Raw genomic sequence first — 23,514 nt, 5'->3', positions numbered from 1 at the left:
ATAAGGTTATGCACAATGCTCTGGTTGTAAATGCTGTTAAGTCTGCTGTGCACTAATGCATCACTGGTCACAAGGGTATACACTTTGATGAAATGGCAACTCTACTTTCTAGCTTTAATTTTACTAAGTATTATATTAGCAGAGTAATTTTTATGTTTTGTTTTACCTCACAACAAGCTTATTATTCTCCCTTCAAAGGAGAAAATGTGGATGGATCTATGCTCTGCTCCCCCTGAGGTCAGGGATGACACAAACACAGATTAGGATTTTGGTGGCGACATCAATTTAAATTGCCATCAATTGACAACAGAATGTGAAGCAATTTTAAGAAAGACTAATGAAGATAAAATAATTGGTTTCTGTGATACTGAACCTGGAGATCAAGGAATGAACACCCATAAACTGACTGCAGAAATTCAAGTAACAGAAAGAAATACTAATGAAGATAAAAGAATTGGTTCTAGTAAAACAGAGCAAGTTAATAAACTTAACTACCTCATTTCACATATGCTAATGACAAAAATGGTTGGCTTCCAAGTTTCGTGAAATAAATTAAATGAAAAAGAAAACAGCTAAACTTGTTTACTTTTTTCAGGGACCTAATCATGTTCAAAGACTCCTGACTCTACTGAATATATTTGATTTTTTCTCAGTGAAGATTTTATTGTGTACATTGTGAAACAAAGTATTTTATATGCAGTGCAAAAAGGTATTAAGAATTTAAGTTATCTGTTTAAGAACTGAAAACTTTCTTTTGAGATATTGGTGGCTAGTCAGTATGATGCTTTACATTATAAATGAATGTACTGGCAGGAAAGTGATGATACACAGAACTATGCTAAAACATCAGTGTCAACGAGAAGAAACCATTCTGAAGATATGCGTGATGTGCATGTGACAATGCTAAGCTATATAAGAATGACATACTGTCAAAAATTCAGCTCTGCTTAGACCACCTCAGAAGCTGTTCCCTCGAGTATACTATGTGGGTGAAAGAAAGCAGTGTAGATGAAGCTACAACACCACACCTTGAATGACATGGCCTCAAGCATTTCACTACTGGCAAACCTATACTTTTGGGTACAAAGTACAATGCAATAACATCAGGCTATGTTATCTCATAAATTGAGGTTTATCAAGCATCAAAGGGACCACAAAATAAATGCAAAAGGGGATTATGGTTTGGGAGAGGAAATTCTTCCACACATCACTGAATCTCTGTCTAAGGATGGTCTTGGTTACACTTTGGCTGATTATTTGTTTGCAGACAACAATTTGATGTCCTTGAAAATAGTTAATACACTTACTGAAACTGGTATTGGCATAAGCAGAACCATTAGAAACAACAAAACTGAAAATTTCACATCATAAAGTGTAGCTGCAATGAAGAAGCGAACACAGCCACTCTTACGAAATGATGGGTGATGAAAATTTGCAGTAATTCGTTTGTGACTGGAATAACAGCTGTTATGACAGTGTCAAATTATGAAGGTTTAAATCCCATTTGCTAAGTGCAACAATGTTGTTCCTCAACCTCCCATAATCAAGTCTTACAATAACAATATGGGTGTAACAAATAGAATGGACCAAAGTATGAGCTATTACAGATGAAATATTAGATCCATTAAATGATGATAGCATATGTTTTTGTGGGCTTTAGATGTAGCAATCCGAAATTTATGGCTATTGTGTAAGACATTCTGGGAATGAAAAATTGATCACCTCACATTTAGAAGTAATTCCTTTCGTTCTAGAAAATAAGATTGTGATATTGCATATGCTTGATGGTTAGTGTGCACCATGTCATATTTTGTAATGTGCATACAGAAAACAAAAATCAGTGGGTCATGCTTTTGTAGCTTATTGCACTTCTCTTAGCTTTATGAAGCATTTTCCTCACAAAAATCCATGAGCACTAATGTGTCATTTGATGACAACATGGAAAAACAGAGGGGCTGTCTGTTGCAGAGCCCCACGTTTAACAGTGTTCTCTGAATGTTGTGTTCTGAAACACTTGTGCCTGTACTAGCATTGTAATCTGTCATCAGATCTTAAACACATCACAGCCTAAACTGCCTTACAGAGTGGGCAAGTCTCTGATCATGTTTCGTGATGAGACATGGACATATAGCACATTGTCATGTATTCGTGATTTTACTGTCTTTCAGTCACTTTCCATAGATGTTCTCAACAGCACCATTCAAAAAGCTGACCAGCCTCACTGTTTCAGAGATGCCTGTTCCCAGGTGCTGGACCATAACCCGCCCTTTGTCAGAAACACTAATATCATTGATTTTTCTGATTTTCATTCTTTATAGTCAGCAGAATGATTCCCCATTTATCTATACTTTCTTTACATACTTTCCTTGTGTCACATGCCTTCAATGCATTCATTCACATGGAGGGCAGTACTCATGATGCTTTGGCTCATCAGGGTATGGTCCATGTCTTAAGATAGCTGAAATTACTAAATTAATTTTTATGCTATGAACAGGGAAGATGGAAAGTGGCAAACAGCAGCTGGCAAAAAAGTATTAGGTGGATAACAGATTCCAATTATTATATCTTGTACATAAATTACAGTTTTAGCCAGATGTCAGTGAAGAAAAGCCTATAGCAGTTTTAGAGGTGGGAAATGGTAGCCAACTTCCAGCTTGGTCATTAAGGGTAAGATATGATATGATATGTTAAAGAACAGGATTTTACTGCTACATATTAGTCACAGGTGAGTTGTAGAATGGCAGTTTGCAGGCATTACATATGGAGAAACATGTTATCAGTCTTATCAATACAAGTGCAAGGCTCTGTAAACTGACGATGTTTTTATGTAAGGGTTTTACTTAAGGCAATTCAGTGATCATAGGGGAAGAGACTTTGAACAATTCTTGTTGGGACGGCACTTTTAGGTGTGACCCACATGTTCGTTACTCGAGTTCATCTTTAATATTCACTCTGTGCATCTGTTCCAATGTCACAACCTTCAGAGCACAGTAATGCAAGTTGGTGTTTGAATTTATAGGGTCCTGGTGACAGTAAACATGGCACACATTTCAGTGGCATCAAGTTACACTAGACACAGTCTACACCAGAATACAAATAGAGAGGGACAGTTCATAGAGCTTACAAGTGATTGCAGAATAGATAGATGTACTATCAATGGAGGCCAAATTCCTGTGATCACTTCTAAAACTTTAATGGGAGAGAACAAGTATTAACACTACTTCATTCTGAAAATTATTTAGTGGTTATCCTAACTATATCAATCATGTTTCAAAAATTATGTTTGAGTAAAAACTTTAGTGTTCTTTTTACAAGAACAGTCAAATGGAAATTATTGCCCCAAAAATCCAATGTGGTGTAACACATCATACTGATATTGTGTAATTGATGTATTTAAATTAACTTTACAGGAGGGACACTGTACAATATGAAGCTTTATGCTTTCCATAATTTATAACTATTTATCCATTTTTTTTCATTTTATGACCATTTGTCTTACAAAACTAAGGGTCATTCCAAGTCAAAGGGACCAATATTAAAAAGTGTCCTCACTCGACCATCTTCAAATCTAATGAAATTTAGTGAGAAGGTTTTACATGGTCTTTGATGGTTATACACCAAATTTCAGTTCAGTATCTTCAGTGGTTGAATTCTTAGGAGATTTTAAAACGAGGCTACTCACATCTGCATCATGTATGAAGGTGCAAATGTGCCAACTCTGCTAGGATTTTTTAAAACTTCTAGCACACATTTGGTGATTTGCTTTAGTATACATACACAACATTTTATGCTGAATCACACTATGGCAAAAATTAGGGATTTAGACATACCTAAATATAGACACAAAAAATTCGTAGCACTATTCTGAGAGCCATGGTTTGACCAACCACTGATGCTTTTTGCGAGAGCCAATCATGCCAAATCTTCAGAGGACTATTCCTATCTATGATGTCTATATATCAAATTTAATTAGCACTGGATGCCCAGATGAAAAAATATGCATATGCAAAGTTGGTCAAAATTTTCCACTTGCCCCCAAAAATACCCTAAAATTTGCAATATCTCAACTGTGTCATCTTCAATCCTCTTTTTCTTGCCACAGCTGGAAAAAGCATGCTTTAAGTTTTCAAAGAAAGCTTGTTTAATTTCTGGACCTTTCAGTTTGATGAGTAAGAATACATTTCAAAAGTTATTATTCCAGCACTTCAAGAAGATTGAAAAGTCAAATAGTTTGATCATTAAGTCCCATGACTAATTATTTCTATTCAAGGGGATAAGTCAGTTTCAAACATTAATTTAACACATGACATAGGGACCGATGACAGTAGGAGTCTGGTCCCATTCATCCCACAAACCAACCAACCAACACATGACATAAAAGCTAGTGTAGTACAAAAAACAGCAAATTAGCAGAACAAAATACAACAGAGTCAGTTCCATTTTTCATTAAGCCCTTCTACAATTTTGTTAGTAACAGATTGTGGATAACTGTGGTGTTGGTTAGTTAGCTAGTTACGTTGTCCATTGATCAATAGCACAGAAAAACCATTATGATGTGGAACGTGTCAAATGCACAAGAAATGTGCGCAGGAAGCAAGGTTTTTTTTATATTACAGTGTTATACCTAAATATTTCTATTATCTGTCCCATTCCCATAAATGGCACAAAATGCATATATCTCCAGATTTATTTACTCATATTCAAGAATTCATCGATGGTATAGATTAGATTACATTAGATTAATACTTGTTCCATAGATCATGAATACGACACTTCGTAATGATGTGGAACGTGTCAGGTTAATAAAAGATGTGTGTACAAGAAATTACATTACACAAAATATTGCATGACACTAATGATTAAGTTTTTTTTTTTCCTTAGTTTATATCTAAAAATTCAGCCAATGAGTAGAAGGAGTTGTCATCTAGAAATTCTTTTAATTTATTTTTAAATGTTAGTTGGCTATCTGTCAGGCTTTTGATGCTGTTTGGTAGGTGCCCAAAGACTTTTGTGGCAGCATAATTTACCCCTTTCTGTGCCAAAGTCAGATTTAACCCTGCATAGTGAAGATCATCCTTTCTCCTGGTGTTATAGGTATGCACACTGCTATTACTTTTGAATTGGGTTGGATTATTATCAACAAATTTCATAAGGGAATATATATACTGTGAGGTTACCGTGAGGATCCCTAGATCCTTAAATAGATGTCTGCAGGATGACCGTGGGTGGGCTCCAGCAATTATTCTGATTACACGTTTTTGTGCAATGAATACTTTTCTACTCAATGATGAATTACCCCAGAATATGATGCCATACGAAAGCAGTGAATGAAAGTAGGCATAGTAAGCTAATTTACTGAGATTCTTATCACCAAAATTTGCAATAACCCTAATAGCATACGTAGCTGAACTCAGACGTTTCAGCAGACCATCAATGTGTTGCTTCCAGTTTAACCTCTCATCAATGGACACACCTAAAAATTTTGAAAATTCTACCTTAGCTACAGACTTCTGTTCAAATTCTATATTTATTACTGGAGTTGTGCCATAGAAGGAGCTGTCTAGGAGGTATGATTTCAATTTATTTTTGAAACTATTACTGCTTTCTGCCAGATATTTTATTTCATCTGGTAATTTATCAAAATGTTTTATAGCAACATATTTTACCCCTTTCTGTGCCACAGATAGATTAAGTAAAGGATAGTGTAGATCTTTCTTTTTTCTTGTATTGTAATCATGAATGTCACTGTTGATTTTAAACTGGTCCATGTTGTTGAGAAAAAATTTCATTACTGAGTAAATGTACTGTGAAGCAGTAACCTTTTAAGCAGATGCCTACAAGATGTGCGACTATCAACCCCACACATTGTTCTAACTACTTTCTTTTGAGCAGCGAATACCTTTTGCTTAAGTGTTGAGTTGCCCCAGAATATTATCCCAAATGACATCAGAGAGTGGAAGTATGCAAAGTATGTTAGCTTACTAATTTCTACATCCTCAAAATTGGTAATTATTCTGATTGCAAAAGTTGCTGAGCCTAGTCGCTTTAGGAGACCAAAAATATTATTTTTCCAATTAAGATTCTCATCTATATGTACACCCAAAAACTTAGTACACTTCACCCTGGCTACTGACTTCTTTTGATGTGTTATGTTTACTGAAGGAATTATACTTTTTGCAGCAGAAAATTGGATGTGCTGTGTTTTTTCAAAGTTCAGAGCAAGCCCATTCGCAGAAAACCAATTAATAACTTTTCCAAAGACCTTATTTGTATCATTTTCTATCAGACTTTCTTCTATTGGATTAATAATTATGCTTGTATCATCAGCAAACAGTGTCAGTTCAGCATCTTGTTTCACATAATAAGGGAGGTCATTCACGTATATGAAGAACAGGAGGGGACCCATGATCGAATCCTGTGGAACACCTAGTGTAATTTCACCTCAGTTAGATGAAGTGGCTATCTCCTTTGAATCACTTTAAGCATATAAAGCGACTTTTTGCTTACTGTTCTGTAGATATGACAAATCACTCACATGCTGTTCCATTTATACCATAGAATTGTAATTTCTCTAACATAATGTCATGGTTCACACAATCAAATGCTTTGGATAAGTCACAGAATATTCCTACTTGTGACATTTTGCTATTTAAAAACTCTATGTGGACAGTGAAATTGTATATTGCTGTCTCAGTGGAACAGCATTTTTGAAATCCGAACTGTGATTTACTAAGTATCCCATTACTGTTGAGATGGCTAACCACTCTTGAGTACATTACTTTCTCAAAGATCTTTGAAAATTCTGTAAGCAAGGATACTGGTCGGTAATTATCGACATCTGTGGTTTCCCCCTTTTTGTAGAGGGCCTGATAATGGTATATTTTAACCTGTCTGGAAAAATACCTTGAGTCAGTAATGCATTACATATGTGACTCAAAACATCAGCTGTAATTGCTACACATTGTTTTAATAACTTGTTAGAGATGTCATCTACTCCAACAGAACATTTATTTTTCAAAGATTTAATAATTTTTCTTATTTCACAAGACGTTGTTAGGTGAAACTTAATCTGACTAAAATTTTTCAAAATGGACTCTTCCATGTACTGCCTGGCTTTTTCTTTTGAACTATTCTCACCAATTTTTTCTCCTAACTTAAGAAGTGATTGTTAAATACATTGGCTACCTGTGTACTGTTAGTTAAGATGGTCTCAATCTCTTTAAAGGAATACTACCTATCCCAGTGGTTACTTTTCCTGTCTCCCTTCTAACAACATTCCATATTGAGTCGATTTTATTGCTGGAGTTGTTAATTTCTTCTTTAACAAACATATAACTTGATTTCCTCACAATGTTTCTCAGTACCTTACCATTATTTTTATAGTGTAAAACTACTTCTGGATCTTTACTAGTTCTTGCTGTCTCATACAGTTTTCTTTTTCTTTCTGAAGACACTTTAATACCTGTAGTAATCCAAGGTTTCTTTGAAAAGTTTGTGGTTTTCTTTGGCAAACAATGTTCAAAAAGGGATATAAATTTAACAAGAAATATGCTGCATTTATCATTAGCATTTGGGTCATTATATACATCTTCCCAGTTTACAGTTCCTAAACTTTCTCTGAATTGATCTATAGATATTGGGTTGGGCACCCTCTCACTTTTACATAATGGTTTCTGAAGTGTATGCCCTGTTAGGTTTTGTCAGTTAATCAGTTGTGCATCATGGTCAGATAATCCATTTACCACAGGGTGTCTTCCCAGATTCAGCCACTGAAGATACTGAACTGAAATTTGGTATACAACCATCAAAGACCATGATGACCCTTCACACCAAATTTCATTATATTTGAAGATGGTCAAGTAGGGACCCCTGGTCCCCTTTATGTGTAATGACCCCTAAGTTAATCATAAATACTTGAAGAAAAGCATGCTGCACACTGTACTGTCTTACAACACATTTATTCACTACTGGTTTTCATCACAGAACATCTTCCCAATGGAAAAATATCCATTGTGACAACTTCACATGGCTTTCATGCTATTTAACCAGGAAAGTATATGCCATTGCTGACTTGAAAGCTTAAGAAAATTTATACTCAAAATGCCATAAAACAAGTATTTTTTCACTGTGAAGATGGTCCACGATTGAAATCAGTAGCGAATAAATGTATTTTAAGACAGCAGTGTGTACCACATATTTCTCCACATATATTGATGCTGTTGACAGTTGCCTGAGAAAGAATTTTAATCACAAATGCCTCCAGAAGGGGTTGCATGTATACTTATAAGATCGGCGATAGAAAAAATATGCACATTTAGCTATAAGATTGGCATTGTGGAAAATTGTGTGTACCAGTAACCCCCATACTAGCAACAACTACATCATTAATAACAGTAGGCAGTTATATATTTTTTACTCAGCGGTGCAGACAGACAACATAATCTTACAGCCATTTGTGGCTCCATACTCGTCACAACTTAATGGCTAATAAAGCAAAAAATGACAGGTTGATAATACAGTGAGATCATGAGCTGCTTTTTATGCATTTGTATTTATGAAAAATTACTATTAGTAGCCATCTGAGATTTGGCTAACACAGACAGCATAATTCTAATTTAAATTTGTAATCTTTGGATCACTGAATTTACGTGTCACGTGCAAGAAATATCAAGTGAGTGTCACTTTGCTTATTTGAATCTTTACAAGCAACATTTACATTTAGAGGTACCAGGGGAAAATTGAGAAATTTCAACATATGTAAAAGTTGGACACATCAATAAAACAAAAAAAGCAGTTTTTGTATAGACGAAGTGTGTACTTGTGAACTGTTGCTGCAGAATACTTCTCTTGTAATTTTAAGAGTCTATAGATCCCCTCTAGGAAACACTTCTATTTATGAGAAATCTAAAGGGATTATGAAGCCAGCTCTCAACCAAGAAGAAATAAACAAATAAAGTCGAGACTTCAGTTTAGGTTCTTAAACATTTCTGACATGAGAAATGAATGGGAATCATTATTTGGCTGCTTCAGTCTGATTTCAATAGTGAATTTTCCAACTTTGGTGCAGCAGGATCACATGATCCTGACTGGCAACATTTTTGTCGACACTGCTCTGGCTGAAATAATCTATCTAAAAGTTAATGGACTGTCAGACTGTTATGCACAATGAATGGAAATTAAATACGTAGCACCTTATAGCTCCGAGTTATGTCCACACAAAGCAGTGGGGCTTATGAGTGATGCCATCATACAATGTTTTAAGAATCAGTTAAAAGAAGTGGTATAGGATGAGATATATGAAAAGTGATGCCACTGAGAAATTAAATACATTTCTTAGTAAATTTGATTCAATACATGAAGTGGTGGCCAGTGATCATTCACTAACATGCTACAGCATACTGTAGCAGTGCACTAAAGTTATGCCAGTTCTCTTCGAATGCAGTCTGGCATGCAAACAAAATTAATGGAAACATATTCTGCAGTGCTCTTTCTGTGGTAACTAGAAACCAGTATCAAGTGCTGGCATGATTGTCAGATACACTATGATAAACTCAGTGATGGGACACAGTTGTCTGTTTTAGACAAAGTATGCTCTGATGTATCATTTTTATCTTCCAGGGCATAGGGCGCTACATTGCTCAATGCACTAGGTCAAAGTGTTTCTCTGAGTACTGTGGGTCAAGTACAGTGAAAGTGTAGTCTATGAGGGATATTAGAGAAGCAATTTTCACAATGGGGCAGTGGCTGTGTGGTCTGCACAACAGACTGGCATTTCATCAGCTGAGGTTTGAATCCCACTGCTACCAATTCCCAACTCCCCCCCCCCCCCCCAAATTGCATTTTATTTCTCACAATGTTAAATTATAAAACTTAACCCTCTGACTGCTAAAGATGCATTGAGAGTGGCTTTGCTGTCACTGTATTGCTCGCTTAATGCTGATACTTGCTATGAAATGCATATCGTCCAGTTTTTGCACACCTTACTTTTGGTATCTCTGCTGAAGGAAGACAATTTCTTTTCACTATTTATCATAGTGTGCTGCATCAAATAAAGTGTTGTATAAAATTTTAAAGAGTGCAGTGGTAAAAATGCATTACATACACTGTGTTTCGTTGATTTTAGCCTACTCACTTCTGTATACGAAATTTAGGCGAGATATCAACATTTTATTTAAAATTGAGAGCAAAACAACATCTCATTTCATTCACAAGTTATTAATTTTTATACCTAGTGGACAGTCGCATTGTGAATCATGTCGTCATAATCATCATTCCATAAAGGGTTCAAGATATTGAATCAAGATTTCTTGCAAAAGATAGCACAAAAAGATGCACGTGTGTTATATTATACATACTAAGCTTTTTGTTCACTGATATATGGAAGAAAATCGTCCATAGCAGTGAGAGGGTAGGCAGGATGGAACATGTGCACATGTCAATAGCACATTACATTCTCTGAAGATTTCTGCATAGAGTATGAGGGATTTTCAAGCAGTTGCCCACATACGAGTGGTCAAGTGCACAGACTGCCAATTCAATTGCTTGGGTTCAGTTACTGCTGGTATTATTGTCTTTCTTTGTCATTTGTTTCATTTTATTTTATTCCTCATGATTCTTCAGAATAAAGTTTATATATATTTAAACAGTTTAATTAATGTAAGTAAAATTAATATATTCAGTTTAGCTATGATCACTACTCTTAAGTCAAATAGCTATAGGCCACCATTGTTGTACATTGATAAAAATTTTGCAGGAGCTGCCATTGAACATATGTAAGCTGAAATTACCCAGAAAGATAATTTAAAAAAAAAAAAAAAAAACAAGTACACCATGGATAACTAAAGGCATCCAAATATGCAAGAGGAAAAGAGAATTTCATGTAATGGCCAGCAAAAGCCTACAGCCAATGTTACTTGCATACTACAGAAAAAAAACAGTAATATTTAATTTGAAGCCATTAAACTGTTCAGAAATATGCAGATCATGACATATCAATACCACAGAGAAGATTAAATTAATGTGGGACACGTTGAAATAGGAGACAGGATAACTTGTCAGTGCCCAAGATATTGTCACATTTAAACTGAATGAAACAGCTGTGACTGACATTGCAGTATTTCCAACAATCACTATATAAATGTAGCAGTAAAAATAGGATTAAATTGTTTAGTTGAGGGAATAAATAATGTATTAAAAATAATACATTAAAAATGCTGTTTCACAAAATTGTAAGAACTAGAAATAACACCAACCTACTTCATTGAACTTCATAGAACTATAGAAGTTTTCAGAAACAAAAGCTCATATGATGTGATGAAATTTCAAATAGAATTCTGAAGAGCTGGTCTACCTTGATTGCTAAGAACTTTGGTGACATACGTAATGCATCACTCGCACAGGGAATTTTTCTTGAGGAATTAATATATGCACTGTTACACTTCTTCACAAGAAAGACAAAGAATTACTGTTCAATTTCCTTACTGACGTACCAAAATATTTGATAAAGTAATGCACTTAAGAGTAATCCCACACTGAAGTACAAATAATTTACTCTGCATATCACAGTTTGAATTGCAGTTTCTTGACTAAGAATGCTATTTATACATTCCCTCACCAAAAATTACAAGGCTTAAACAATGTAGTATCACCAGCTGTTATTTCTACTGAACTTTCCAAAACATTATATTGTGTGGATCATGTTACTCTCTTACAAAAATTCAAATTTTATCGAACTGATGGCTTTATGCACATCTGTTGTGAATCGTATTTAACAAACAGAATGCAAAAAGGCTGTAGTGAATAATTGAAACCCTGTCGGAAGGGTACATAATATTAGTGACTGGGGAGAAACCACAAATTGAGTCCCCACTGGGTTCCAATTTTGGGTTCACACTTATTCCTTACATATGTGACTGACCTTCCACTAACATCCATTGAGCAGAAATGTAATTTTTATACACAATAATAGGGTTACAATAAATCCCATCAGAGAGAAAGCAACTGAAGAAATTTTTATGATACATTTCAAAGAATTATTAAGTGGTTCCCTTAAAATAAACTCTTCCACAGTTTTAAGGAAAACACTATAGTCGGTTCTGTACAACAAATAGTAGTGCATCAATAACTTATATGACACATGAGCCCGAGTCAGTAAACAGGGTAGACTGCTCTGAAGGGTTCAAAATTTGAGAACATTGATGTCCATATCTACAACACTATGAAAGATGTGGCCTTAACTACCCGTTATTCAAGCTGCCAGTCTCAGAAAGGAGTACCACATGCACCATGAAATATTTTTTTATAATTTTACCAATAACATGAAATGTTAGAGGTAGCAAAGCAAATTTTAAATCCAACCTAAAATAATTTCTTCTGGACAACTACTCCACTGATTAATTTTTATTTAAAAACTAGTAGACTGAAAAAAAAAAGAAAATAACCAAACTAGTTTAATGCTCAAATGAAAGAGTACGACTGAAAAATAACTAACCATATATACATACCCAGTAAACTGACTCATTCCACACCATTTTATTAAAGAAAAAAAGAAGAGAGAGATCAAGTAACTAACTGTGCAAATTGGTGTGTCAATGTCAACACTGCAGAAGACAAAATATTGCAAGCCTTCACAAAAACAATTTGTTACTCTTCAATGATACTGATTTGATGCAAGATGGTGCAATGCCTTCATGTGTGCACATTGCTGCTTTTGTCTTGCTCTCTCATGTTGTTCACATGCAGGTGTTTTCATCCACCTGGCTTACCAGTAACATTTTCTGTCACATACAGATGATGCTATGAAGTATATTTATTACGTCAACAATACATATAAATGCAAGTCGTGAACTTCAGCTCGAAGGAAACAATGAAATTTTAATGAACATTATATCAGTTATTAGGGAATGGTCATCCACTGTCTAAAAATGAAGACAATAAGTACAAATTTAGCTCCTGTTCAACATCTATTTATTAAATATCAAACAATTCCTATTTCTGGATATGCTATTAAGCCAACAAAGCCCACAGGGTTCACAGAATGTCAGCATGTTTTTAATACTTGTGTGACAAGTACTTAATCACAGTTGAAGGTCTTGTATGAATGAGACGTGTTCACGCAGTATTGTTACTGCAAAATAAGCTTCAAATATGGTTTTTCCATGTTATTTTGGAATATCATGGCTGATGATAACATTAATATAGGCTAATGCATTTTCTTATCAGGTATCTTCAAGCTAATTTCTTTTTTTCACATGTTTAAAATATTTAGAAAATAATGAATTTAATTCATATTCAAATTATATCTTACATAAAACATCTCTTTCTTCCCAGAGGAAGGAACTAATAGTACTGAAATTTAGAACATATTGTTGTATTTTTACATACGTTAACATCACGTTTCAGAAGAAAAATGATGGCCAGCCATTGTCTTTCTTTGGAACTTTGTATTTCAAACAAAGGCCAATCTTACTACTTACATTCAGGACTATGTAGGAGTCCCCAGTGTGAAACTTTCCATAGTCTTTCTTAGGATAGGCAACTGGTTCAAAATTCTGAAACAAAGAATTAAGTTTCAGATTAAGAATGTGCAACAATTTTAATGTAAAGTCATTACCTACACAAATTTTAGCACAAATCAGATTTGTAGTTAGCACAGTCAGTGGCTATGCAAATACAATCTGTCTTCCAAAATTACCATGGAGATGCTCAAGCCATGAACAGCTCTGTACACGAGCATGGAACTTGAGCGAGTTATCATTTACCTCTAAAGATGAAAAATAAGTTTTAAACAGAAAACAGTGTTTTATATCATGGAGTAAAACTCTGCAACAGCCTGCCACAGGAAATTCAAGATGTGAATGACCTTAGCATCATAAGCAAAAGGCTTAAAAGCATTTCTTAAATGACAATTATAGGCGTAAATACAAGAACTACAAAAAAAGGTTATTTATGTTATTCAATAAGAACCAGCATATCAATCATGACAATGCACACATTGTACATTGTACCATGTGTGAATATATCTGTGACTAACCTTCATCACATAAAAGTACTAAACATTTCAACAGTTGCTCATATCCAAAGGATGTTGTGTTCACATACATTTCTTCACTTTTGCCTAGCGAACACGTCTTCAGCCCAAGATGCAACACCAAATTAATTTTGTTGACAACACTTTTATTTCACCATCTAAAACTCTATAATATACTGGGATGGCTCACTTTAAAGAAAGAGAAAAACTGGGTTATTGGTGTGTATAGGAAAACTGAATGTATGTCTATTCAATCCAATATCAGTAGCAAAAACAGTGGTTTGCTTTGTGTGGAGGATTTGTTAACAATGCAAATGTCTAGTTGACTATAATCAATGAGCATACATTTTAGAAAAATAATTTGTCGCTATATCAATATTTTGGTCTCTATAGCCAGCAGCATACTAAAAATCTGAGGCAGGGGTTGGAAAACTCATTACAGTAGTTTTGTCGCAGAAGAGCAAACAATTTCCTACAAAATAAAACTCAAAACTTAACTGTTCACTAACCATAAAAATACTAATGCTGTCTATTTCTACAGTTGCATAAGAAGTATCTTTTTTATGGAAACAAGCACCAATTTTGTGTAGTGTTAGACATACCAGTAAATATTTCAGCAAAACATTGAACAGCCATGTATATCATTAGTGTGGGGAGGTGTTGGCCAGTCAGTGCCAGGCTGTTCTACCAAGAGAAACAATCCATCAATATAAAAAGTTGTAAATATGCACTCAATTTCGTAGGTCATACACTAAAGAGCCAAAGAAACTGGTATACGCATGCTTATTTAAATACAGAGATATGTAAACAGGCTGAGTATGGCACTGCAGTCGGCTCTCCTGAGACGCTTTCGTCCCTGTATCTCATCTGCGACAGCAGTTTCTTTTCATACCACTACAGTAGAACCAGCGAAAGAATATCCCTGACTGTTGCAGTGGGCTTGGGGCTGCTGCTTCACACTTCCACATCGAATACGTCTGTATCACTTGATATAATGCATATTCTGTGTCTGTATGGCAACTGTTGTCACTAAATGGTCTATAGGTTCTGTCTTACCCATGTACTATATTAACAACACTGGTGTTTCATTGTTATGAGTACACAGTTTTGGAGGACATTTTTTCTGATCAGCAATCGACCTTAGTGCCAACATTGTCACAGTGAGTGAATTAGCTATACTATAGCGACATGGAATTGTTACTTTTGCCATTATGTTTACATCTATCACATGTTATAAGTTTTGTGGCGTTTTATGTGACTGAGTGTTTTTGTTCAGATAGCTCTACTCACGTGACATTCATACATTATTATTCGCTGACGACGGATGTTTGCCTGTCCAGTATATTGGATTTGAGAGAAGTCAACGTATTTCAAGTTTTGCTTTCTTCTAATCTGATATCAGATCATCTTAGTATCTGAGTGAATCTGCCCATACTCTCGAAAAAGCGTATTTTGATGTACAATTATTGGGTTAGTATGCCGGGAAACGAGGTGCCGTGGTAAAAAACAGTTCCCTCCATTCTAAACTACTCAAAAATGCGACCGATTTCAGTACTCTTACAACACCCAGCTTCAAATATCATCAAGCCGCTGCTCGTTTAAAACCTTTCCCAGCGTCCGAGTTTCAAGTTTCTATGGTTTTAGTAAAGATGCAAAGACATGAAATATCAGGGCAAACCTTGTAGGTATGCTGAATTTACAAAATGCCGATAATGAATATGTCGCGAGAATCAAAAAAATTCAGGTTCAGGTCCCAGTGTCAGAAATTTTCAACTGTCAAGGTACATTCATTAAAAGGAATTACGGCGGTTCTCTGCGAGACTGCAGTTTATAGAAACCGCCAAGCGCGTGATGAACTGCAGCAGTCACCTGTTGCTTCCGTGGCTTGAAGCGCCCATTCCAGCAGCGGCAATCTACGGAACTGCATATGCAGTGTAGCAAGGAGTGCCGAGTGTCGCGCGGTGCTCACCATTCGAGACGCTGCTCGTAGCCCCAGCGGCTTGACTGATCGACAGCCAAGAGCATTCTCATAACGTTTGCGAAATACGTTGTCCCGGCTTGGAAATAATTCTGCTGATAATTTCGGCAAAGATAAAATAAAATAATTTTCAGATCGTTACTAAGCACAGGTTTCGAACATTCCCCAAGTTATAGTAGTTGTACTGCTTTCAATAATCGCAAGCTTCAGGTAGGTTATGTAGAATAGGTCGGTACTTCAACCCATGTCACAAAGAGGATTTCACTATTTAACCCATTACTTGGTTAAACTATTGTATTTTTTCAACATTTTTGATAGTGTGATACACTGAATGATATACAAAAGAAAAAAGCTCTTCTGAAGAATCTAAAGAAGCACAAAAACTGTAGATTGTCCCATTTTTGGGACATTGGTAAAATTAGTTCTCAAAATACGCAATATTAATGTCAATGCAGAAAACTATCAGAAACATTGTGAACAAAATATGATCGCTGTACGTAATATTATTGAGTGTGTATTCAGTATGAAACGAAACAAAACACTTGTTTACACCAACATTGCACCTATTACACATTTGTGTTTTACTTGGCACAATAATGTGGTTTACTAGATCTCATCACACATCTTTGCTTACCCGTCCTTCCACCAACTTCTTTCCTTGTGGTCCTCTGTCTGCATTTTGGTGTTGATCCTGTTTTTTTCTTTGAAAAGTACATCACTATTCTCCTTCTGACATCCGAAACTGACAGCCTCTATCATATGGGTGAATAAAGGCCATCATCACTTCGTTGACCTTGTTTTCGTCCTATAAAATGATACTTGCTTGTCCAGGAGATCAACGCCTAAACACTCATCTGGAAGCTTATGACACCCATTCAGATATAAGGATTTTAGCTCGTCTTTGGCAAGACGAAAATTTATGTCTTTCTGTTGGCAAGCACCTATTTGACTTTGTTCTGCAATAGTATTCAGTACTACCTCAAGAAAAAAAAAACCTCTAACACACACTTCTGCATGAAAATCGGTATACCATTAGCTTCATCCCTTCGGTTCTAAATTCTAAAATGTCAACTACTTCAGGTACAATATATTCATTGTTCAGTGCGTTTCCTTCAGTGTCGTCATCATCTAGTATTTCATCTACATTGCATGGAATGTTAACTCACTCCATAGCTCTCTAATTCTGCTAGAACTACTGCAAAGTCCATGTGACATGTTTTTATTCAGCTGGAATCGTAAAATGTGAAAGGGAACGTATTCTATTATCTACCCTGGAAACACACACATACAAACGCAGATCTCAACAACGTAAGCCAATTTTGTATATGCGTACACTTAGACTCATCTACAAAGGAACGATAATTTAACATACCATGGTCCCATTGTTGGGACACTCAAAAAACTGATCTTGTACTTCGCGAAATCTGAAACATAATGAATGTTTCGTGGACATCCGTACATTCGTAACGAACATACCCAGACAAATAAGCCACAATTAACTGTTGTACAGAAACTGCAATCAGGTATACAGTGCAGCCAAGTGCAAATATAGAAAACAGGCAGATTAATCCCTTTCCTAAAATAAGTTAATTACAACAAAAAAATTCTTTTCAACTTCCAGGCATTACAGGAGACAGTCCAGCCATTCGGTAGAACAATTTAAGTGAAAAGTTTCATTGCTTATGTAGAAATAAAATATTTGCTCCCCCCCCCCCCCCCACACCAAAAAGGTAAATAATGAGTTACAGCGTGCCCTTTAGTATTGGATGGTTCGGCATAGGTAAAGGCAAGTTACTAACATAAATAAAGAACTTATGGGATGGGCCTAATGTCAACCTGGCTGACACACACACACACACACACACACACACACACACACACACTGTTCCGCGCCTCTTCTCAGCAGACACAAACACAGAAGGCTTCTCAGACGGAATGGATTAAGGTCTTCAGAGGTATGCAATGCAATTTATACCTGAACAGGCACAGGCAGCCACTGTAGGCAACTTCTGCCAAGTATACCACAACTACTTGTTGCTAGGGCTAAGCCACTCACACTGAGTGTCATGGAAATTACTTCTAGTTTACAAGATCCGAGGTGTTTGACTATCATAGGTAGAAATGAAAACGGAGAATAGAGGACAATAAAGCAAGGAAATCATCCGTAAACATACGACACCTTATGACTGAGTATATGAACACTTTATAACAGAGGTCGAGGATCCGTATTCCCTTGAGGACCTGAGGAGGAAGAATTCTACACGTCTCATCGATGACCGCACATGTTCAAAACCCCAGTCGTGTTTCGAATACGTTGACAGCCACCCATAATGCGTTTCTCGAGTTCATCGACGCTAACACTGCTGGAATACATCAAAGCTTTTAAATATCCCACACAAATTACAACGGGCTCAGGTCGGGATACCTGGGAGACCGTGATATTGAGAGAGCCTCAATCGATGCACTTACTGTCGAAACGCAGTTTACTGGTGCTTGGGTACCTAGAATAATGATGAACAGGGACGCAACATCTGTTACGTCTAACGAAGGAAATAAATAAATCCATACACGTTATTTTGTATGTATTTGATGCAAGTTCCACATTTCTTAAACGACCCGCTCGATTTCAACCTAAACTTGATGCACATCACTTGTTGTCTGGAAAGACACGCTGTTTGTGTGTGTGTGTGTGTGTGGGGGGGGGGGGGGGGCACCTACCTATCAAAGAGTGGGATGAAAAGCAAGTGCAGCCCACGACGCGGGAATGCTCTGACATTAATCATCAAGTATTTGAAAAAGAGAACACTTTGTGACTGGCAACAACCTTAAACAATATCAAACCTTTACGAGCAATCCTAGCAGACAACCCCCACAAAATGATTAAAGAAAAAAAATTACCACTTACTGTTCTGATGTTCATGCACTAAAAGTGCTGCATCAGGCATGACATTTTAAATTATTACCTCTTTACCATTAACTGTATTCGCGACACATTTTGTAGGCAGTATTCACCTACACCACCAAAGGTACCTGCTTAATTGTATCATCTACGACACACAATTCAGGAAATATGTGAAACACCTAACTGCGTGAAAACTCAACTGTGAGGCGAAATTAGCTCGAGATATATCTACGTGATCTACATCTACATCTATACTCCGCAAGCCACCTGACGGTGTGTGGCGGAGGGTACCCTGAGTACATCTATCGGTTCTCCCTTCTATTCCAGTCTCGTATTGTTCGTGGAAAGAAAGATTGTCGGTATGCTTCTGTGTGGGCTCTAATCTCTCTGATTTTATCCTCATGGTCTCTTCGCGAGATATACGTAGGAGGGAGCAATATACGGCTTGACTATTCGGTGAAGGTATGTTCTCGAAACTTTAACAACAGCCCGTACCGAACTACTGAGCGTCTCTCCTGCAGAGACTTCCACTGCAGTTTACCTATCATCTCCGCAACGCTTTCGCGATTACTAAATGATCCTGTAACGAAGCGCACTCCTCTACGTTGGATCTTCTCTATCTCTTCTATCAACCCTATCTGATATGGATCCCACACTGCTGAGCAGTATTCAAGCAGTGGGCGAACAAGCGTACTGTAACCTACTTCCTTTGTTTTCGGATTACATTTCCTTAGGATTCTTCCCATGAATCTCAGTCTGGCATCTGCTTTACCGACGATCAACTTTATATGATCTTTCCATTTTAAATCACTCCTAATGCGTACTCCCAGATAATTTATGCAACTAAGTGCTTCCAGTTGCTGACCTGCTATTTTGTAGCTAAATGATAAGGGATCTATCTTTCTATGTATTCGCAGCACATTACACTTGTCTACCTTAAGATTCAATTGCCATTCTCTTCACCATGCGTCAATTCGCTGCAGATCCTCCTGCATTTCAGTACAATTTTCCATTGTTACAACCTCTCGATACACCACAGCACCATCTGCAAAAAGCCTCAGTGAACTTCCGATGTCATCCACAAGGTCATTTATGTATATTGTGAATAGCAACGGTCCTATGACACTCCCCTGCGGCACACCTGAAATCACTCTTACTTCGGAAGACTACTCTCTATTGAGAATGACATGCTGCGTTCTGTTATCTAGGAACTCCTCAATCCAATCACACAATTGATCTGATAGTCCGTATGCTCTTACTTTGTTCATTAAACGACTGTGGGGAACTGTGTCAAACGCCTTGCGGAAGTCGAAAAACACGGCATCTACCTGTGAACCCGTGTCTATGGCCCTCTGAGTCTCGTGGACAAATAGCGCGAGCTGGGTTTCACACGACCGTCTTTTTCGAAACCCACGCTGATTCCTACAGAGTAGATTTCTAGTCTTCAGAAAAGTCATTATACTCGAACATAATACGTGTTCCAAAATTCTACAACTGATCGACGTTACAGATATAGGTCTATCGTTCTGCACATCTGTTCGACGTCCCTTCTTGAAAACGGGGATGACCTGTGCCCTTTTCCAATCCTTTGGAACGCTACGCTCTTCTGGAGACCTACGGTACGCCGCTGCAAGAACGGGGCAAGTTCCTTCGCGTACTCTGTGTAAAATCGAACTGGTATCCCATCAGGTCCAGCGGCCTTTCCTCCTTTGAGCAATTTTAATTGTTTCTCTATCCCTCTGTCGTCTATTTCGATATCTACCATTTTGTCATCTGTGCGACAATCTAGAGAAGGAACTACAGTGCAGTCTTCCTCTGTGAAACAGCTATGGAAGAAGACATTTAGTATTTCGGCCTTAAGTCTGTCATCCTCTGTTTCAGTATCATTTTGGTCACAGAGTGTCTGGACATTTTGTTTTGATCCACCTACCGCTTTGACATAAGACCAAAATCTATTAGGATTTTCTGCCAAGTCAGTACATAGAACTTTGCTTTCGAATTAATTGAACGCCTCTCGCATAGCCCTCCTCACACTACATTTCGCTTCGCGTAATTTTTGTTTGTCTGCAAGGCTTTGGCTATGTTTATGTTTGCTGTGAAGTTCCCTTTGCTTCCGCAGCAGTTTTCTAACTCGCTTGTTGTACCACGGTGGCTCTTCTCCATCTCTTACGATCTTGCTTGGCACATACTCATCTAACGCATATTGTACAATGGTTTTGAACTTTGTCCAATGATCCTCAACACTATCTGTACTTGAGACAAAACTTTTCTTTTGAGCCGTCAGGTACTCTGTAATCTGCTTTTTGTCACTTTTGCTAAACAGAAAAATCTTCCTACATTTTTGAATATTTCTATTTACGGCTGAAATCATCGATGCAGTAACCGCTTTATGATCGCTGATTCCCTGTTCTGCATTAACTGTTTCAAATAGTTCGGGTCTGTTTGTCACCAGAAGGTCTAATATGTTGTCGCCACGAGTCGGTTCTCTGTTTAACTGCTCAAGGTAGTTTTCAGATAAAGCACTTTAAAAAATTTCACTGGATTCTTTTTCCCTGCCACCCGTTATGAACGTTTGAGTCTCCCAGTCTATATCCGGCAAATTAAAATCTCCACCCAGAAGTATAACATGGTGGGGAAATCTACTCGAAATATTTTCCTAATTATCCTTCAGGTGCTCAGCCACAACAGCTGCTGAGCTCGGGGGCCTATAGAGACATCCAATTGCCATGTCTGAGCCTGCTTTAACCGTGACCTTCACCCAAATCATTTCACATTTCGGATCTCTCTCTGCAATTCACAATAAAGTACCTGGCAGAGGGTTCAATGAACCCCCTTCAAGCTATCTCTACCGTTCCACTCTAACGGCGCGCGGGAAAAAAACGAGTACTTAAATCTTTCTATGCGAACCCTGATTTCTCTAATTTTATCGTGATGATTATTTCTCTCTACGTAGGTGGGTACCAACAGAATTTTTTCGCAATCCGAGAAGAAAACTGGTGATTGAGATTTCATGATAAGATCCCTTCGCAACGAAAAACAGCTTTGTTTTAATGATTGCCTCTCCGATTCACGTATCATGTCTGTGGCACTATCTCCCCTATTTCGCGATAATACAAAACGAGCCGCCCTACTTTGAACTTTTTCAATATCGTCCGTCAGTTCCACCTGATACGGATCCCACACCGCACAGCAACACTCCAGAATAGGCCGGACTCTTTTAGTAGATCTGTTGCACATTCTAAGTGTTCTGCCAATAAATCTAAGACTTTGGTTTGCTCTACCCTCAACATTATCTATGTGATCGTTCCAACTTAAGTTATTTGTAATTGTAAGTATTTAGTTGAATTTATAGCCTTCAGATGTGTGTGACTAATCGTGTAATCGAAATTTAGCGGATTCCTTTTAGTACTCATGTGAATAACTTCATACTTTTCCTTATTCAGGGTCAATTGCCACTTTTCGCACCACACAGATATCGTATCTAACCCATTTTGCAATTCATTTTGTCATCTGATGACTTTACAAGACGGTAAGTGACAGCATCATCTGCAAATAATCAAAGAGGACTACTGAGATTGTCTCCTATGTCGTTAATTTATATCAGGAACAACGGAGGGCCTGTAACACTTCCTTGGGGAACGCTGGATATTACTCCTGTTTTACTCGATGATTTTCCGTCTATTACTACGAACTGTGGCCTTTCTGATAGGAAATCACGAATCCAGTCGCACAACTGAGGTGATATCCCATAGGCGCACAGTTTGGTTAGAAGACGCTTGTGAGGAACGGTGTCGAAAGCCTTCCTGAAATCTAAAAATATGGAGTCAATTTGACATCCTCTGTCGCTAGCACTCTTTATACTCAGGAAGTAAAGAGCTAGTTGTTCCCGCAAGAACGATATTTTCTGAATCCGTGCTGAGTGTGTGTCAATAAATCGTTTTCTTCGAGGTACTTCATAATGTTCGAATGCAGTATATGTTCCAAAACCCAACTGTATATCGACGTTAGTGGTATGGGCATGTAATTCAGCGGATTACTCCTATTTCCCTTTTTGGGTATTGGTGTGACTTGAGCAACTTTCCAGTCTTTAGGTACGGAACTTTCTGTGAGCGAGCGGTTGTATATAATTGGTAAATATGGAGCTATTGCATCTGCATATTCTGAAAGGAACCTGACTGGTATACCATCTGGACCGGAAGCCTTGCCTTTATTAAGTGATTTAAGCTGCTTTGCTATACCGAGGATATCTACTATGTTTCTCATCTTCGCAGTTGTTCTTTATTGGAATTCGGGAATATTTACTTAGTCTTTTTTGGTGAAGGACTTTCGGAAAACAGTGTTGAATAACTCTGCTTTGGTGGCACTGTCATCAGTGACTTCACCGATGTTATCGAGCAGTGACGATATTGATTGCGTCTTGCCACTGGTATGATTTATATATGAGAAGTCTCTTTGGGTTTTCTGCCGGATTCCGAGACAGAGTTTCGTTGTGGAAATTATTAAAAGCATCTCGCATTGAAGCACGCGCTATATTTCGAACTTGTGCAAAACTTGGTTTATCTTCGGGATTTTGCGTACTTTTAAATTTGGAACGATTTTTTCGTT

At 37.2% G+C, this 23,514-nt stretch overlaps 1 protein-coding gene across 2 annotated transcripts in view; it reads right to left on the bottom strand.

The window, feature by feature from the left end:
- LOC126299130 (gelsolin, cytoplasmic) overlaps window positions 1-23,514 on the bottom strand; it is a 260,550-nt gene that overhangs the window by 91,286 nt on the left and 145,750 nt on the right. For both annotated transcript variants that reach the window (XM_049990876.1, XM_049990875.1), the window contains exon 2: window positions 13,476-13,550. In XM_049990876.1, the coding sequence (XP_049846833.1) occupies window positions 13,476-13,550 (75 nt within the window). The remainder of the gene's footprint in view (window positions 1-13,475; window positions 13,551-23,514) is intronic.

This window comes from Schistocerca gregaria, chromosome X (genome assembly GCF_023897955.1).
Source record: "Schistocerca gregaria isolate iqSchGreg1 chromosome X, iqSchGreg1.2, whole genome shotgun sequence".
NCBI lineage: Eukaryota > Metazoa > Arthropoda > Insecta > Orthoptera > Acrididae > Schistocerca > Schistocerca gregaria.
Note: the sequence above shows the minus strand (reverse complement) of the source record. Positions and strands in the feature narration are given on the sequence as shown.